Source organism: Peromyscus maniculatus, chromosome 23, assembly GCF_049852395.1.
Source record: "Peromyscus maniculatus bairdii isolate BWxNUB_F1_BW_parent chromosome 23, HU_Pman_BW_mat_3.1, whole genome shotgun sequence".
Classification (NCBI taxonomy): domain Eukaryota; kingdom Metazoa; phylum Chordata; class Mammalia; order Rodentia; family Cricetidae; genus Peromyscus; species Peromyscus maniculatus.
Genome location: NC_134874.1, coordinates 45,928,235 through 45,944,013, shown reverse-complemented (window position 1 = coordinate 45,944,013; position 15,779 = coordinate 45,928,235). Strand labels below are relative to the sequence as shown.

The following is a 15,779-nucleotide window of genomic DNA, read 5'->3' as shown; positions in this document are numbered from 1 at the left end:
GTGCCTGGGAGTTATGGGTGGTTGTGAGCCACTGTAGGAGATGGGACTCAAACCCAGGGCCTCTACAAGAGCAACAAGTATTCTTAACTATTGAGCCATCTCTCTGGGCACAAACTTCCTTTAAAGTTAGAATATAAAGTAACAGGTCTCATGGTGACAGCTGCTTCTTTTTTTTTTTTTTTTTTTTTGGTTTTTCGAGACAGGGTTTCTCCGTGTAGCTTTGCGCCTTTCCTGGAGCTCACTTGGTAGCCCAGGCTGGCCTCGAACTCACAAAGATCCGCCTGGCTCTGCCTCCCGAGTGCTGGGATTAAAGGCGTGCGCCACCAACGCCCGGCTTGCTTCTTTTTTAAATTTTGATTTGTTTCTGTTTTAAAAATGTGAGTGCCACGGGGGTGGGGGGTGGGGGGTGGAGGTGGTCACGAGGTGGCGGCAGTGATGGCGGAGGCAGGCGGATCTCTGTGAGTTCGAGGCCAGCCTGGGCTACAGAGTGAGTTCCAGGACAGGCACCAAAGAGAAACCCTGTCTACAAACAAACAACAAACAAACAAAAACAAACAAAAAACCCCTAACACAACAACCAGAAAACAAAACAAAATGTGAGTGCCTGTTTGTGTCAGGGAGAGTGAAAGTAGGCATTTGTGTGGAAGTCAGAGGTCAAACTGTGGGAGTCGGTTCTTCTACCGTGTAGGTCTCAGGAATCAAACTCAGGTGATCAGGCTTGGTGGCAAGTGCTTTTACCTAGTAAGCCATCTCACTTGCCGTATGAGTGTGTGTGTGTGTGTGTGTGTGTGTGTGTGTGTGTGTGTGTGTGTGTGACGTGGGTGCACAGGTAATGGTAGACTCAGAGGTTGGAGGATAGCTTTGTGGAGTTGGTTCCCTCTTTTCACAGTGGGTTCTAGGAATCCAACTTCGGGTTGTCAGGTTTATGCAGCAAGTGCCTTTACCCAGTGGGCCATCTCGCTGGCCCCACACATCATTTTTAGAGACTTCCTATAACTAGGTGTGGTAGAAAGCTGCATGTGCATGCAATGTGGTGTATACACATGCACGCACGCATGCACAGGACCTTGGTATCAGTATGTGGAGTATCCCTTTGTTTTGTGTTTGCTTGTGTAATATGTGTAGGTTCGTGTACCCATGTGTGAACACAGAGGCCATAGGAGGACTTCGGATGTCCTGCCCTATATCATTCTCCCCTTATTTATTCTCTTAAGACAGAGTCTTGCACTGAGCCTGGAGCTAGACTGTTGGCCAGAAAGCCCCAGTGGTCTTCCTCTGTGTGACGTTCACAGTGATGGGGTAGGCACACGGCCACACCTAGCATTTTATGTGATGCAGAGGATTTGAACTCATATCCTTATGTTTGCATAACAAGCATTCTTATTCACCAAGCCACCTTCTCAGCCCCCAGAGTAACATGGTGGACATTGTTTGCTCAGAGCAGGCCAGCTGAGACCATTAGAGGGCTGCTGCTGGTGCCCTGTGCCTGGGTCTGTGTGTCATCAGGTCATTGTGTTGTGTCACCTGGGTGAGGCGGAGCTTTGGCAAGCCTCTTCTGTTGTGTGTGCAGTGGATGCTGGCTGCTGTGGGTGCAGTAGGGGATTTTGTTTGTCCACCTCATTCAGCACTGTGCTCACATGAGGCCAGGCCAGAGGAAGTCCGAAGCTCACAGCCTCTCTCTCTTGGTGGCTATCAAAACCTTTCCAATAAAGAGTCCATTCTTCATTGGCCAGGCTGAGTGACCCACTTGTTGGGCCGTAGGGGGTCAAGTTACTGCCCAAACAGGCCAACTCAAGGGATGACTTTCCTGGCTGCCATCCTTCTCTGGGTGAGACGAAGGTGCCCTGTGGCCAGGGCAAGGGCTGTGAGGATTATGCTGGTTTTGTCTTCACAGGCATGCCCATGCTCCTCCTCCTCTCCTGTTTCTTTTGGCAGTCCTGGAGATTGAGCCTAGGACCTCACCCCATGTTAACCAAGCACTCCTCCACTGAGCTACAGCCTCAGTCTTTGCCTATGCTTCTTCCCTGGTATCACAGCACACTATAGAGTCTCTGCTTAGGGCCAAGTAGAGGGTTTAAGCCTTGGGAGATGCAAAGGGAAGAGCAGACCCAGCGCAGTTAGGACGCCCAGGATGCCCTGCAGACACCCAGGTGACACAGCAAGTAACCTGAGGACAGACAGAGCTGGCCTGGAACTCACAGGGATCAGCCTGCCTCTGCCTCCTGAGTGCTAGGGTGAAAAGCATTTGCCATGCAGCAGGGTTCAGCCCCATTCTTGTTCCCGCAGTAGAAGCTGCTGTGGGTTTCAGGAGCTGCTTTGGGGCTTAAGCATTAGAAGTACCAGGCTGGCAGATGCCTGAAGCCAAGCGGCACTTGCTCCAGCGGGCAGTTCACCTGCTTCTTGTGACTCATCGGGGTGCTTACAGTGCACCCGTGGGAATGCCCTTTGTTGTGTTTGGGTTCTGTTTTCCATAAACACTGCTTTTTTTGTGCTGTGATTTCCTGATTTTCCAGCTTATCAAAATATGGGCTGTCTGTTTGGGAGGGAGGCGGAGGTGGAGGTGGAGCACGCCAGGCTGGAAGGAAGCTCTTGGTAGTTTCCCAGGGGTTGGAATTTAGGGCCTGTGCCATGAGGAGAGGGTTCTGTGTCCTGTCGGTGAGATAAAGATGACAATCGAGTACAGGCACTGTAGGGAGGGTGACGGCAGGGCCATGTGGTTTTTGTCAGCACCTTAGGAAGGGTGCTTACAGTCATGGGAAGTGTGAGGTCAGCGAGACTGGGGCTCTCTCTCTCTCTCTCTCTCTCTCTCTCTCTCTCTCTCTCTCTCTCTGGGAATATTGGAGATGGAACTAGGGGTTGCACATGCTAGGATGATCTCTATAACTAAGCCGTACCCCTGATCCTCACTGGAGGACTCTAGGCAGGTGCTCTACCACTGAGCCATACCCCATCCCACACTGGGGGATTCTAGGCAGGGGCTCTACCACTGATTCACACCCCAGCCCCTCACTCTGGGGGGATTCTAGGCAGGTGCTCTGCCACTGAGCCACACCCCTAGTGCTCTACCACCAGCTACAAGCTGCTCCTTAACCCTTTTTTAAGAAAATATTTTTTAAAAATTTGTGTATGTGTGAATACATGTGGATATAGAGGCCAGAAGAGAGGGTAGGATTCCCTGGAGCTGGAGTTACAGGTGGTTGTAACTCCAGCTCCAGGAATCCCCATATGGGTGCTAGAAACTGAACTTGGGTCCTCTGGAAGAGCAGCAAATTCTTTTAACCGTGGAGGCTTCTCTCCAGTCCTCCATTTTGTTTTTTATTTTATTTTGAGACAAAGTCTTACTACTTTGCCCAAGCTGGCCTTGCTCTCTCTGTGTAGCCTGTGCTGGCCTCAAATCTGTGATTCTTCTCCCTCAACCTCCCTAGTAGCTGGGATAGTGGCTCTGTGTCACTGTGCCTGGCTTTGGGCTGTTCCCCCTTCTGCCCTTCACTCCTGTGGAGAGTGGAGTTTAGCCCTGATTTTCCCACCCTCCTGGACATCTTTGAGTGGGAGAAGGCCTTGCTGTGGCAGGTGTCTTGGGTGTACTCGTGTGTGGAGCATCTTCTCTGGCCCCCAGGCTGTCTCCCTGCATTGTAACAGTAATTGCCATATGTCCAGATATTGCCATATGTCCTCTGGTGGGCAGGCCTGCCCTCTACTGGAAGCCCACTTTAGACATTAATGGCTGGACTCAGTTCAGATAAGCACCTTTTGTCCATACCCAGTATCTTACCCTGGAGGCCAGGCAGGTAGCTCGGAGCCTACCTGCAGCCATCAGGCTTGCTGTTTGTGACCCAGTCTGCTTTGAGGGCTGGAGGCCTTGGGAACTCAGTATCTTTATTATTATTATTATTATTATTATTATTATTATTATTAATTTTATTTTACAATACCATTCAGTTCTACATATCAGCCATGGGTTCCCCTATTCTCCCCCCTCCCACCTCCTCCCCTTACCCCCAGCCTACCCTCCATTCCCACCTCCTCCAGGACAAGTCCTCCCCCGAGGACTTCGATCAACCTGGTAGACTCAGTCCAGGGAGGTCCAGTCCCTTCCTCCCAGACTGAGCCAAGCGTCCCTGCATAAGTCCCAGGTTTCAAACAGCCAACTCATGCAATGAGCACAGGACTTGGTCCCACTGCCTAGTTGCCTCCCAAACTGATCAAGCCAATCAACTATCTCACCTATTCAGAGGGCCTGATCCAGCTGGGGGCCCCTCAGCCTTTGGTTCATAGTTCATGTGGGAACTCAGTATCTTGAGGATAGGGATTGTGTGGAACTACTGTTTGTCCTGGACCTCTTCCTGCTCAGCCTTAGATGCAATTCTACCCTTTTTTTTTTTTTTTTTTTTTTGCTTTGAGTGTCTTCTCCCTAAAAAGGCAAGCATGGAGGGGTTTTAGGGCCATTGAGATTCGAGGCTAGAGACACCATGATAGCAGACACTGGACTAGTGACCAAAGAGCAGCCCATTAAATGTCTGCCGTGGTGCCTGGCATCTATTAGCATCAATGAAATGTGTGGGAGGAGTTTGGGGAGATGGCTCAGCCAGTACAGTTGGATCCCAGCAGCCATGTAAACAACTGCATATAGTGGCACGTGCCATAATTCCGTGCTGGAAGATGGAGACAGGGGGATCTCACACTGGTGAGCCAGTCTAGATGAGGCAGCTAGTTCCAGGTTCAGTAAGAAACTTGGTCTCAAAAAATAAACCGGAGAACAACTGAAGACAGCAGATGTCAAACTCTGGCCTCCACACACTCCCACAGATACTTGAACACAGATGCATAGGCTGTGTGTGTGCTTGTGTTCGAGCCTGCGACGCGCGCGCGCGCGCACACACACGCGCGCACACACACACACACACACACACACACACACACACACACACACATTCACGAGCGTATGTTGGAGGAGAGAGGTCCTCTATGGGTCTCAGCTTTCTGTACCCAAGATTCTAGGTTGGGCATTTTCTGGTGGAGAATGGGGAGTTAAGACGTACTCTACTCAAGTGTGGCTAGGACACAAGACACTCCCCTTTTGGAGGTGGCCAAGGTTGTCATAGAATGCTTGGCTCTGAGTCTGTATTTTGTCATGAACTTTGTCACTAAGGACAGGCAGCAGCTTGGGAACATCCAGGAACATGCCACAATGAAGCTTCTTTCGCATGCTAGTTGTGCCCTGTGTATTCTGTCCTCAAGAGCCATCTCTTGTGGTCATTTGCTTCTAAAATATTTTTGTGTTTTAATTTTTTTTTCCTTTCTGGAGCTGAGGACTGAATCCAGGGCATTGTGCTTGCTAGGCAAGCGCTCTACCACTGAGCTAAATCCTCAACCCCTTATTTTTCTTTTTCTTTTTTTTTTTTTTGGTGTTTTGTCTGCATATATGTCTGTGTGAGGGTGTCGGATCTTCTGGTACTGGAGTTACAGACAGTTGTGAGCTGCCATGTGGGTGCTGGAAATTGAACCCTGGTCCTCTGGAAGAGCAGCCAGTGCTCTTAACTCCTGAGCCATCTCTCTAGCCCCATTCTTCTGTTAATCAGACATTGTTTTCAGACAGGGTCTCATGTAATCCAGCTGTCTTTAAATTCACCGTGTAGCAGAGAGTGACCCTAAACTCCTGATCTCTTGCCTCCACCTTCTTAGTGCTCAGATGAGAGAAGAACCACCACCACCCACAGCTTGAATCTGATTTTTGAATAATTCTTGACTTTGGGAGGAGGTGGGAGGGAGCCCAGTTGCTCTTTTCATCTTGGAGTTGCTGTCTCCCCACCAAGCCTTCTTTTTTTGCAGTGGTGCTTGGTGGTGGGCTCATTGCTGGAAATACTTATTTCATGTGGTTTGACAAAAACCAAATCAAGAGCTTTTCTTCAGCAGTCTGAAATTACCAAAGGCATCGACTTACAAAGGCACAGGGGGCAGGGGAGGGTCATCCCATCACAAGGTCATGAGCCACTGCTGGAGATGTAGTCTTTGCACCGGCAATGTCGAGGCTTTCACTGATGTAAGACGTTTGAAAGACATGAAGTTTGAGAGCAATTACGAAGGCTGTTTCTGGGGTATTACAGATGCCAAACAAATAACAGACATAAGAACAATTTTATTTGTTTTAAAATTTTTAAATTCCATTTATTTATTTGGGGGTGCACTCTGTGACACAAATTTGGAGGTCAGAGGACAACTTGTAAGGAGTTGGTCTTCCCTTTCTACCATGTGGTTCTAGGGGTCAGACTCAGGCTTGGCAACAAGAGTCTTTATTTACCTATTGAGCCATTTCCAAAGATAGAGTCATTGAGAATGGAACAGGGGACTGTATGTGTCATACTGAGTCACCTATGCATTCAAGGTGGCAAAGAAGGGAGCTTGTAATGAGAAAGCATGTTTTTGAAAGTTGCAAGAGGTGATCTGAAATGATTACTCTCCCGCTGCAGCAGGCCGGAGGCGGTCCAAGGGAAGAAGCAGTCAAGCACATGGCCTTGAGAAGTTGTTCTGGATGAGGTGGGAACAGCCTTTGTAGAAAGCTGTGGTTCTGGCAGTCTTCTGGAATGGTCTGGTTATCATGTATGTGCTTGTGAGTTAGCCCCCCTCCTAACACCTCAACTTTATTATTATTAAGGTTTCGCCCAAGTGACTCCATTTTGATTCTGACCACTTTTACCCAGGGAGGAATTTCAGCCAAGGAGGAAAACATTGGTGGGCCGGGGAGGGGCTGCCCCCAGGGAGCTCCAGGACCTTCCATGTGTTAGCACAGGGGAGTGGGAATGTCACCTAGGTGTGTGTGTGTGTACATAGGTAGAGAATACTGGAAATTCCTCACCCTCATATCCTCACCAAGTTCAAAATTCTCCGTTTCTTCATTTTTCTTATTACTTGGCACAAATTGGGATTCTCAGATGGGAATGTGTGTTTGGGACTGTCATGGGTCACTTAGGAACTAAGCGACTCTTTATTTATTTATTTATTTTTACTTATTTTTATGTGTGTTGGTGTTTGGTCTGACTGTGTGTCTGTAAGGGTGTCGGGTCCCCTGGAGCTGGAGTTATGAATAATTGTGAACTGCCACATGGGTGCTGGGAATCAAACTTGGGTCCTCTGGAAGAGTAGCCAGAGCTCTTAGCCACAGAACCATCTCTCTGGCCCCAGTGACCTGTTTGTTGTTGTTTTACCTTTTCCTCCTGCACAGAAATTTAGCCTTTTTAGTGTTTATTCATTTATTTCTGCATGTGATCGTGTGTGTGTGTGTGTGTGTGTGCGCGCGCGCACGTATCCACATGTATGTGTGGGTGCATCCATGCTTATGGGTGTGCATGAGAGTGGATGCATAAAGCTGACTCTGGGTCTCTTCTTGATTGCTCTCTTGTAGTGAGGCAAGGCCTCTCACTACGTCCAGTGCTCACCAAGCTAGTCTTGCTAGCAAGCTTGTTCCTGAAATCCCTTGTCTCTCTGTGCTCCTGAGTGCTGGGATCACAGGAGGTAGTGCTTGTCTGGCGTATGTGCATGGGTTCTGAGATGCAGATTCCCTCTGTCTCCTGAGCCACCTCCCTAGCTGAAGGAGCCTTTTCCAACGTTGTCCAGAAGCTATCATAAGTATCACAAGAGCAATGCTGTGAATTTGGTAGTAGAAGTAGAGACACCACATTGCCCATGAATTGTTTGAAGCATTACCAATAATAATCTTTTAGTTATGTCATTCCTCCATGTAATGTCAGAACCATGTTAACATCTAGTTCCCATGGACTGTTGGTTCAATGATTGCTTTTCTGATGTGCTCAAATCGTATTAGGTATGCATGGTACCAGGTCTGCCACTAGCTGCAGAAGAAACTGGACCATCAACTACTTTGGCTTTCCAGCTGCTGTAGTAGAACACAAAGAGGTTGTGAAGTTGGGGGTAGTTCGCTACATATACATAATCTAAAAGGAGCCGTTCATTTTCCTGAAGAATGCGATCCAAGTCAAGGCTCACGCAGCATTGACAGGGTGGTTATTGTGGATACTGATTTGCAGGTGACTTGGATGAGAAGACTGCTTCATTCTTGTTCATTTACTAGCAGATACTGAATAGCTCCCATGTGTTAGGTATTCGAGGTGGCGATGCATGAAGAGCAGTTGACAAAGCAAACAGATCTGGTTCTTAGGTAGCTGAGAATCTAGTGGTAATAATGCTGAAGATAAAAGCTCTAAAGAAGCTGGAGAGATGACTCGGGTTAAGAGAGCTTGCTGCACAGCCATGAGGATCTGAGTTCAGATCCCAGAATAACATAACAAGCTGGGCTTGGTCTTGTGCATGTCTGTAAGCCAGTGCTGTAGAGTGGAGACACTCTGGAGGGTTGCTGGGGAAGGCTGACGGCCAGCCTAGCTGAAAACTGAGTTTCAGGTTTGGAGAAAGACTATGACTCAAAAGAATCAGGCGCGCACACACACACACACACACACACACACACACACACACACACACACACACACAAAGCAAAACAAAAAAACCCAAAAGACCTACAAATAGATTTCAGGTTAGGGGTGCAGCTCAGTGATAAGATATCTGCCTAGAATGTGTATGGACCCAGGCTCAAGCCCCAGTACAGAAAAAAATTTTATATAGCATTATGAAATATGATTTAGTAAATTCTCTCTGAGGAGGTGAATCTTAAGCCAGCCTTTGCCAAAGATGGTAACACTCGCAGGTGAAGAACAGTGGGCAGTTGTTGAGGCAGGAAGAGCGTTCTGGGCAAAGGAACAGTGCTGTAGAGAGACCCAGGGACAAGAGAAAACAAGCAGCAAAGCTGGATAGGCAGCGTCTGGAAACCGGCAGTGCCAGAGAGTTACTGTGGGCTCTAAATAAAGTAGGAGGCCACTGAAGCAGGCACAAGACCATTCTGGCTCCGGAGCCAGAATACTCTGAGAAGGTCAGTAATGAGTTGACTAGAGAAGTTTCACAAGAGCCAGTGGTGGCTTAGACTCCAGTTACAAGGTGAAGAAGTGGATGAAGTCCAAGGATTTCCTGCAAGTAGAATCACCAGTGTTGGTAAGGGAATTGGTGTTAAAAATGAGAAAGGAGGAGGTGCTGAGAATGAAGGCCTGGGTTCAGGGGAGACAGAGATGCCATTTTCTAAACAGACTACAGAGAGAAAAGCTTATGGGGGGGGGAAGACTACCACTCGTATTAATTAATTAATTAATTAATTATAGCACACATGTGGAGGTCAGTGGACAACTTTTAGGAATCCGTTCTTAATCCACTGTGGGTTTGGGAATCTAATCTCACTTAGGTCCTGAGGCTTTTGCAGCAAGTGCTTTTAACCCCTGAACCATTTTGATGCCCCCAAATATTCTCTTTAAAAGCCAAAGTTTGAGGGATCCAAAAGGTGGTGGCAAAGTTGGAGTTGTATGGTATGGGCCTGATGCTTAGGAGAGTCTGACTATAAAAAGTTAATTTGTAAGTGGATGATATTTGTTAATAGATAGGATCTCATAGCCCAGGCTGGCCTGGAATTCACTATATAGTCCAGGCTATCTCAATCCCATGATCTTGTTTCAGCCTCTCTAATGTCGAGATTACATGAATAAGCCACCATGACTGCCTGGTGATAGCAAAGCTGTGAAAATGGATAGAACATGCAGGTAGTGAGTGTTTATACAGTGAGGAGGGATGAGGGCTTATGCAGATACTGGAGGATCTCCAACATCCAGAGGCCAGGTAATGGAGGAGAAGCCAACAAGGCAAACGGAGAAAGGCAGAAAGTGTTCAGAGATGTATAGACAATAGGAATCAGTATGGTTGTGTGTTGGCCTTGTTGGTCAAACATGAGGTTTCTGTGGGTGGGACACAATGAAGATCATTGGGTTCATTGAATTGGGCAACAAGGAAGTAACCAAAGATTAGATTAACTCTGGAAAATATATAAAGAAGCTAGAAATGGCTGGGCAGTGGTGGTGCACTTTGATCCCAGCACTCAGGAGGCAGGGGCAGGCAGACCTCTGAGTTCGAGGCCAGCCTGATCTACAGAGTGAGTTCCAGGACAGCCAAAACTACACAGAGAACTACCTTGTCTCAACAACCCCCAAAGGAACTAGAAATGATGAATGAACACTATAAATTATAGGTTAGTACCCCACCCCAAATAAAAAATATTTCTGAGGGTGAAGAAATGAGTATCAATCATGGAATCTTTTGAATGTGTGTCCAGGTGTGTGTTGGTGAATATGTATGTGAGTGTTTGTGTGCATGCATGCATTTGTGCATGCGTGTGGAAGCTAGGGCACAACCTCAGGTGTTGCTCTCAGGAACTGTCCACCTCATTGGTCTATAGCACACCAAGCAGGCTCTGCTAGTCTCCCAGTACAGGGATCTGCCTGGATCCCCTTCTCTAGCACAAGTGTGTACCACTGTGCCCACTTTTTATATGGGTTTCAGGGACTGAGCTCAGGTCCCCATGCTTGCACAGAAACACTTTACTGACTGGCCTCTTTCCTTAGACAAAGCACAGGATCTTTTTTTGTTTTGTTTTGAGACAGGGTTTCTCGTGTAGCTTTGGAGCCTGTCCTGGAACTCACTCTGTAGCCCAGGCTGGCCTCGAACTCACAGAGACCCGCCTTGCTCTGCCTCCTGAGTGCTGGGATTAAAGGCGTGCGCCACCACTGCCCGGCAAAGCACAGGATATTAAATGATTGTGAAACTGTAATTTCCCTGGGAGACATTTGTCAGTTTGGACAACTAAGAAACTTAAGCTTGGGGCTGGAGCAATGGCTCAGTGGTTAAAAACACATGGTATTCTTCTAGAGGATCAAAGTTTGAGTTTGAGCACTCATGTCGGCTGCCTGTAGTAACAGTTGCTGAGGATTCTCAGGAGCATTACTGGCTATACGATACTAAAGCTTGCTCACCATATGTGAAGAAGTGGTAGAAAGAAAACATGAAAACACAGTATCACCTCCAAAAACAGAGATGGATTTTTAAAAGAACAAGATAATTGTGCTGATTAGATTTAACTGTCAACTTGACATAACCTAGAATCAACTAGAAAGTAAGTCCCATTCTTAAAAAAAAAAAAATGTACTTTTATCAGTTTCCATTATGTGAATGCATGTGTGTGCAGGTGCCCAGAGGCCAGAGGTACTGAGTCATAGGTGGTTTTGAGCTGGGAACCAGTCTGATACCCTGGAAAAGCCACACAGCAGTGGCTCCTCCTCTTCTTCTGAGCCATGTCTCCAGCCTTGGAAAGAGAGTCTTAATGAAGAATTATCTAGATCTGGTTGGCTTGTGGGTGTGTTTGTAGGGGACTGTTCATCGATACAGGAAGATCCAGCCCATTGGGGGCATCACTATCCCTAAGCAAGGAGTCCTGAACTATATAAACAGGAGAAAGATGGATGACAGCAAACAAGCATGGGTGCATTTATTCTCACTGCTCTTGGCTGTGAGTGTGATGTGGCTAGTGTTTCAAGGTTTCTCGCCTTCCCTGTAACTGACTGTAACCTGGAATTGTAAACCAAATAAAGTTCTTTACCTCTAAGTTGTTTTTTGTCAGTAATAGGAGTGAAACTGGAACAATAATGCTTCGAGTAACAAAAAGGTAAGTATTTTAAAAAATACTTCAGCTGGGGCTCTGCTTAGCGGTAGAGTGCAAGGCCCTAGGTTTCATCCCCAGCACCCCAAAAAGAAATAAACAGGGCTTTACTAAAGTAGTGCTTACACTGAAGAGCGCGTGCAGCTGGAGTGAGACTCTGGCATCACCCAGGAACAAGCAAGCACAGATCCGGGGGACAGGGAGAATGGGGAGGTTTATCGTGTATCTAAATGAAGAGAATGTTGGGATGAGCATATTCCAAGCACAGGCGTGGGAATCTTCTAAAGGCCATGAAATGAAAAGGACTTATACTCTGATGCAGAAATCCCAGCTCGCCCTTGTAAGAGCAGCAGGTTTATCTTGCATACACAGCAGTTTCCGAACCGCGGGACACTGAGGATGGAGATTTGTGTGGCTGGTAGAAGATGATGGAAGGGCTTGACAGGAACTTCTCAGCGGGAGCCTAGGAAACCAGAAACCGGCGCAACAGTGACACCAGGGCCTGGTGAGATCGCCACTGCCACTCTGGGTCTAGCTGGAGCATCCTTTGAAACCTGCTTGAGGATACAGGATCATGCACTCTACCTAAAAATGTGGCTTCTTACTACCGGGCGGGACTGGGCCTGCGTGGCTCCTCCGGAAGCCCTCCAGCGCGAGAATTCCCTCCAATCGCGTGAGAGCCGCAGCGGCCGCGGCCGGTGCGCAGGCGCGTGCGTGTGCCGTCGGTTCTGGAACGCGACCGCTGAGGATCCCGGCGCCATGTTGGCCCGGTAGGGTACCAGGGGAAGCGCTTGAGGCGGCGGGCTCGGAGCGGAGCGGGGGCCGACCGGGCCGGCCGGCTGGAGCCCGCCCCCTCGCGCCTTCGGATCATGAGCCGAGCAGAGGCCGCCGAGGTCGCGGTGGCGGGGCAGGTGCCCTGGCGGCGCGGGAGCTAGAGATGATGCCATTTGCGGTGACCACCCCAGGAGCACAACAGCCGGCTCCCGCCCCGAAGCAGTACGGCATATCGTCCCCCATCAGCCTGGCCGCCCCCAAGGACACAGACCGCGAACTCACCCAGAAGCTGATTGAGACCCTCCAGCCCTTCGGGGTGTTTGAAGAGGAAGAGGAACTGCAGCGCAGGATTTTAATTTTGCAGAAATTAAATAATCTGGTGAAGGAATGGATCCGAGAAATCAGTGAAAGCAGGAATCTTCCACAAGCTGTAATTGAGAATGTTGGGGGGAAAATTTTTACGTTTGGCTCTTATCGACTAGGAGTACACACGAAAGGTGCCGATATCGATGCGTTGTGCGTTGCACCAAGACATGTGGATCGAAATGACTTTTTCACCTCCTTTTATGACAAATTGAAACTACAGGAGGAAGTAAAAGATTTGAGAGCTGTTGAAGAGGCCTTTGTGCCGGTTATCAAACTGTGTTTTGATGGGATAGAGATTGATATTTTGTTCGCAAGATTAGCATTGCAGACTATTCCGGAAGATTTGGACCTACGAGATGATAGTCTGCTTAAAAATTTAGATATTAGGTGTATAAGAAGCCTTAATGGTTGCCGAGTAACTGATGAAATTTTACATCTGGTACCAAACATTGACAGCTTCAGGTTAACACTGAGAGCCATCAAATTATGGGCCAAATGCCACAATATCTATTCCAATATATTGGGTTTCCTTGGAGGTGTTTCCTGGGCTATGCTAGTAGCAAGAACTTGCCAGCTTTATCCAAATGCAATAGCATCCACTCTAGTACGTAAATTTTTCTTGGTATTTTCTGAGTGGGAATGGCCAAATCCAGTGTTGTTAAAAGAACCAGAAGAACGAAATCTTAACTTGCCCGTGTGGGACCCAAGAGTGAATCCCAGTGACAGGTACCATCTTATGCCTATAATTACACCGGCATACCCACAGCAGAACTCCACATACAATGTGTCTGTTTCCACTAGGATGGTCATGATTGAAGAGTTTAAGCAAGGGCTTGCTATCACACATGAAATTTTGCTGAATAAGGCAGAATGGTCCAAACTTTTTGAAGCTCCAAGCTTTTTTCAAAAATACAAGCATTATATTGTACTTCTGGCAAGTGCACCAACAGAGAAACAACATTTAGAGTGGGTGGGCTTGGTGGAATCAAAGATCCGAATCCTGGTAGGGAGCCTGGAAAAGAATGAATTCATTACTCTGGCACATGTGAATCCCCAGTCATTTCCGGCACCAAAAGAAAATGTTGACAAGGAAGAGTTTCGTACCATGTGGGTGATTGGGTTAGTGTTGAAGAAGCCAGAAAATTCTGAAATTCTCAGTATTGATCTCACCTATGATATTCAGTCTTTCACAGATACAGTTTACAGACAAGCAATAAATAGCAAGATGTTTGAGATGGATATGAAAATTGCTGCAATGCATTTAAGAAGAAAGGAACTTCATCAGCTACTTCCAAATCATGTTCTTCAGAAAAAGGAAACACATTTAACAGAAGGTGTAAGATTGACAGCTGTGAATGACAGCAGCCTTCTCTTGTCTGTGGACAGTAAAAACAGAATATCTGCACCTTCACCTACTGGCACTATGAAGACAGGCCCACTGACTGTAAACCCTCAGGGCAGAAACAGTCCTGTTCTGGCTGTTATGACAGCATCAGTGACCAACATACAGTTTCCTGAAGTTTCCTTGCAGCATGTGAGTCCCATAGAAAGCTCAGGGATTGCCCTGAGTGAAAGCATTCCTCAGATTCCCTCACAACCTACCATTTCTCCACCACCTAAGCCTACAATGACCAGAGTGGTTTCTTCAACACATCTGGTAAGCCATCCATCTAGACCTTCAGGAAATACAGCAACGAACATACCCAATCCTATACTAGGAGTCTAGAAGACAATTTCACCTGGTAAGAAGAAAGGAACAAGAAATCTAACAGAAGGGAAGAAACCAGATAGACAAGTGCAGCTCAGCCACTACTCAGACAGCAGCTTCTCTGTTGGCCCTGAAACACCTGGGGACAGATAAGCCCGCTCTCCCTGTTTTTCCTAGCGATCCTATTCCTTTTATCGAGAGTTCAATAAAACAGATTGAATGGATAGAAACCACCTCAAAGGCCCTCACACAAATTCTTGCAAATTCATCCTGTTGCTTTCAGATGTTAAAGGAAAATGAGGGAACCAGTCCAGATATGACTCAGAATAGATTCATACTCGATTGGTAACTTTCTTTACTGGCCTAATCTTGAAGTCCAGATTAGCATTCAAAACCAGAAGTACTTTTACTCATGCCTCAGATTATTAACATGTCACTACCAGTTATTATTTCAAAGGACTACTATTCGAAAAGAGAAAAATCCCTTCCAGCTGTATTCATTTCCACCCATGACAGACATTAGTATTGGATTTATGTTTCCATTGTTGGGAAACTAGCAATATAAACTATCAGAACCCCTCATTTTAGTGATGCACTTTATGGGATTTTTAATTTTTCCATTAGGATTAGAACTAATTTTTGACTTTACACTTTGGTGAATTTTTATGTTTTTTTTTCTCCCTGAAAAGGTTTCTTTACTAATCTTAAAGTTGTGTGCTATTTTTGTAGTAATATATCTCAGTTCTCAGGGGGTGGCTGCATCTTTTAAAATGGAATGTCAACTCCTAGGGCATTTATTTGACATCAAAACCATAATTACTAAGTGTTTGGTTTCTGTGGGACAAGATCAAGAAATGGTATATGGGTTTTATCTGAAGAGTTGTTTGGGAGAATGTATAATCAGGTATTTTCTCAGACTCCACATTCTTTTGTCCTTAATCATCTGACCTCAGACAAAAAACCTTTTGCCTTCATCCTCTTCTCTGCATCAAGCATGCACACATGCTGTTTCTTAAAAACCATAGTGTTAATGTCCAAACCATGATGTGAATCCAAAAGTTCTGTGGCCATGTGGCAAAAATACCAGATCTGACTCCATGGCTAATTTCTCAGGAAAACTTGGGTCAGTGTTGTGTCTGCAAAACATACTGCTGATCTCGGTTTCTTGATAAGCACAGATGTGAGGTTTTCTGTGTCATAGAATATCTGCTTTGGAAGAAAACTAGTTTCCAACTTTACATATGTAGTCAAAAAGGCATTTTTATTCCCAAAACTTAAAGCCATGTTTTATTTTTTAATACAGTACCAGAATTTATCAGATTTTGTGTGTAC

General features: G+C 46.6%; 2 protein-coding genes across 4 annotated transcripts in view; both read left to right on the top strand.

Moving 5' to 3' along the window:
• Radil (Rap associating with DIL domain) overlaps positions 1-15,779 on the top strand; it is a 63,192-nt gene that overhangs the window by 8,056 nt on the left and 39,357 nt on the right. The gene's annotated exons all lie outside the window — the stretch shown is intronic.
• Positions 12,400-14,681, top strand: Papolb (poly(A) polymerase beta). Its single transcript, XM_015986309.3, is given in 2 exon segments — positions 12,400-14,411; positions 14,413-14,681. Coding segments are annotated over 2 exon segments (1,920 nt in total). The 5' UTR covers positions 12,400-12,536; the 3' UTR covers positions 14,458-14,681.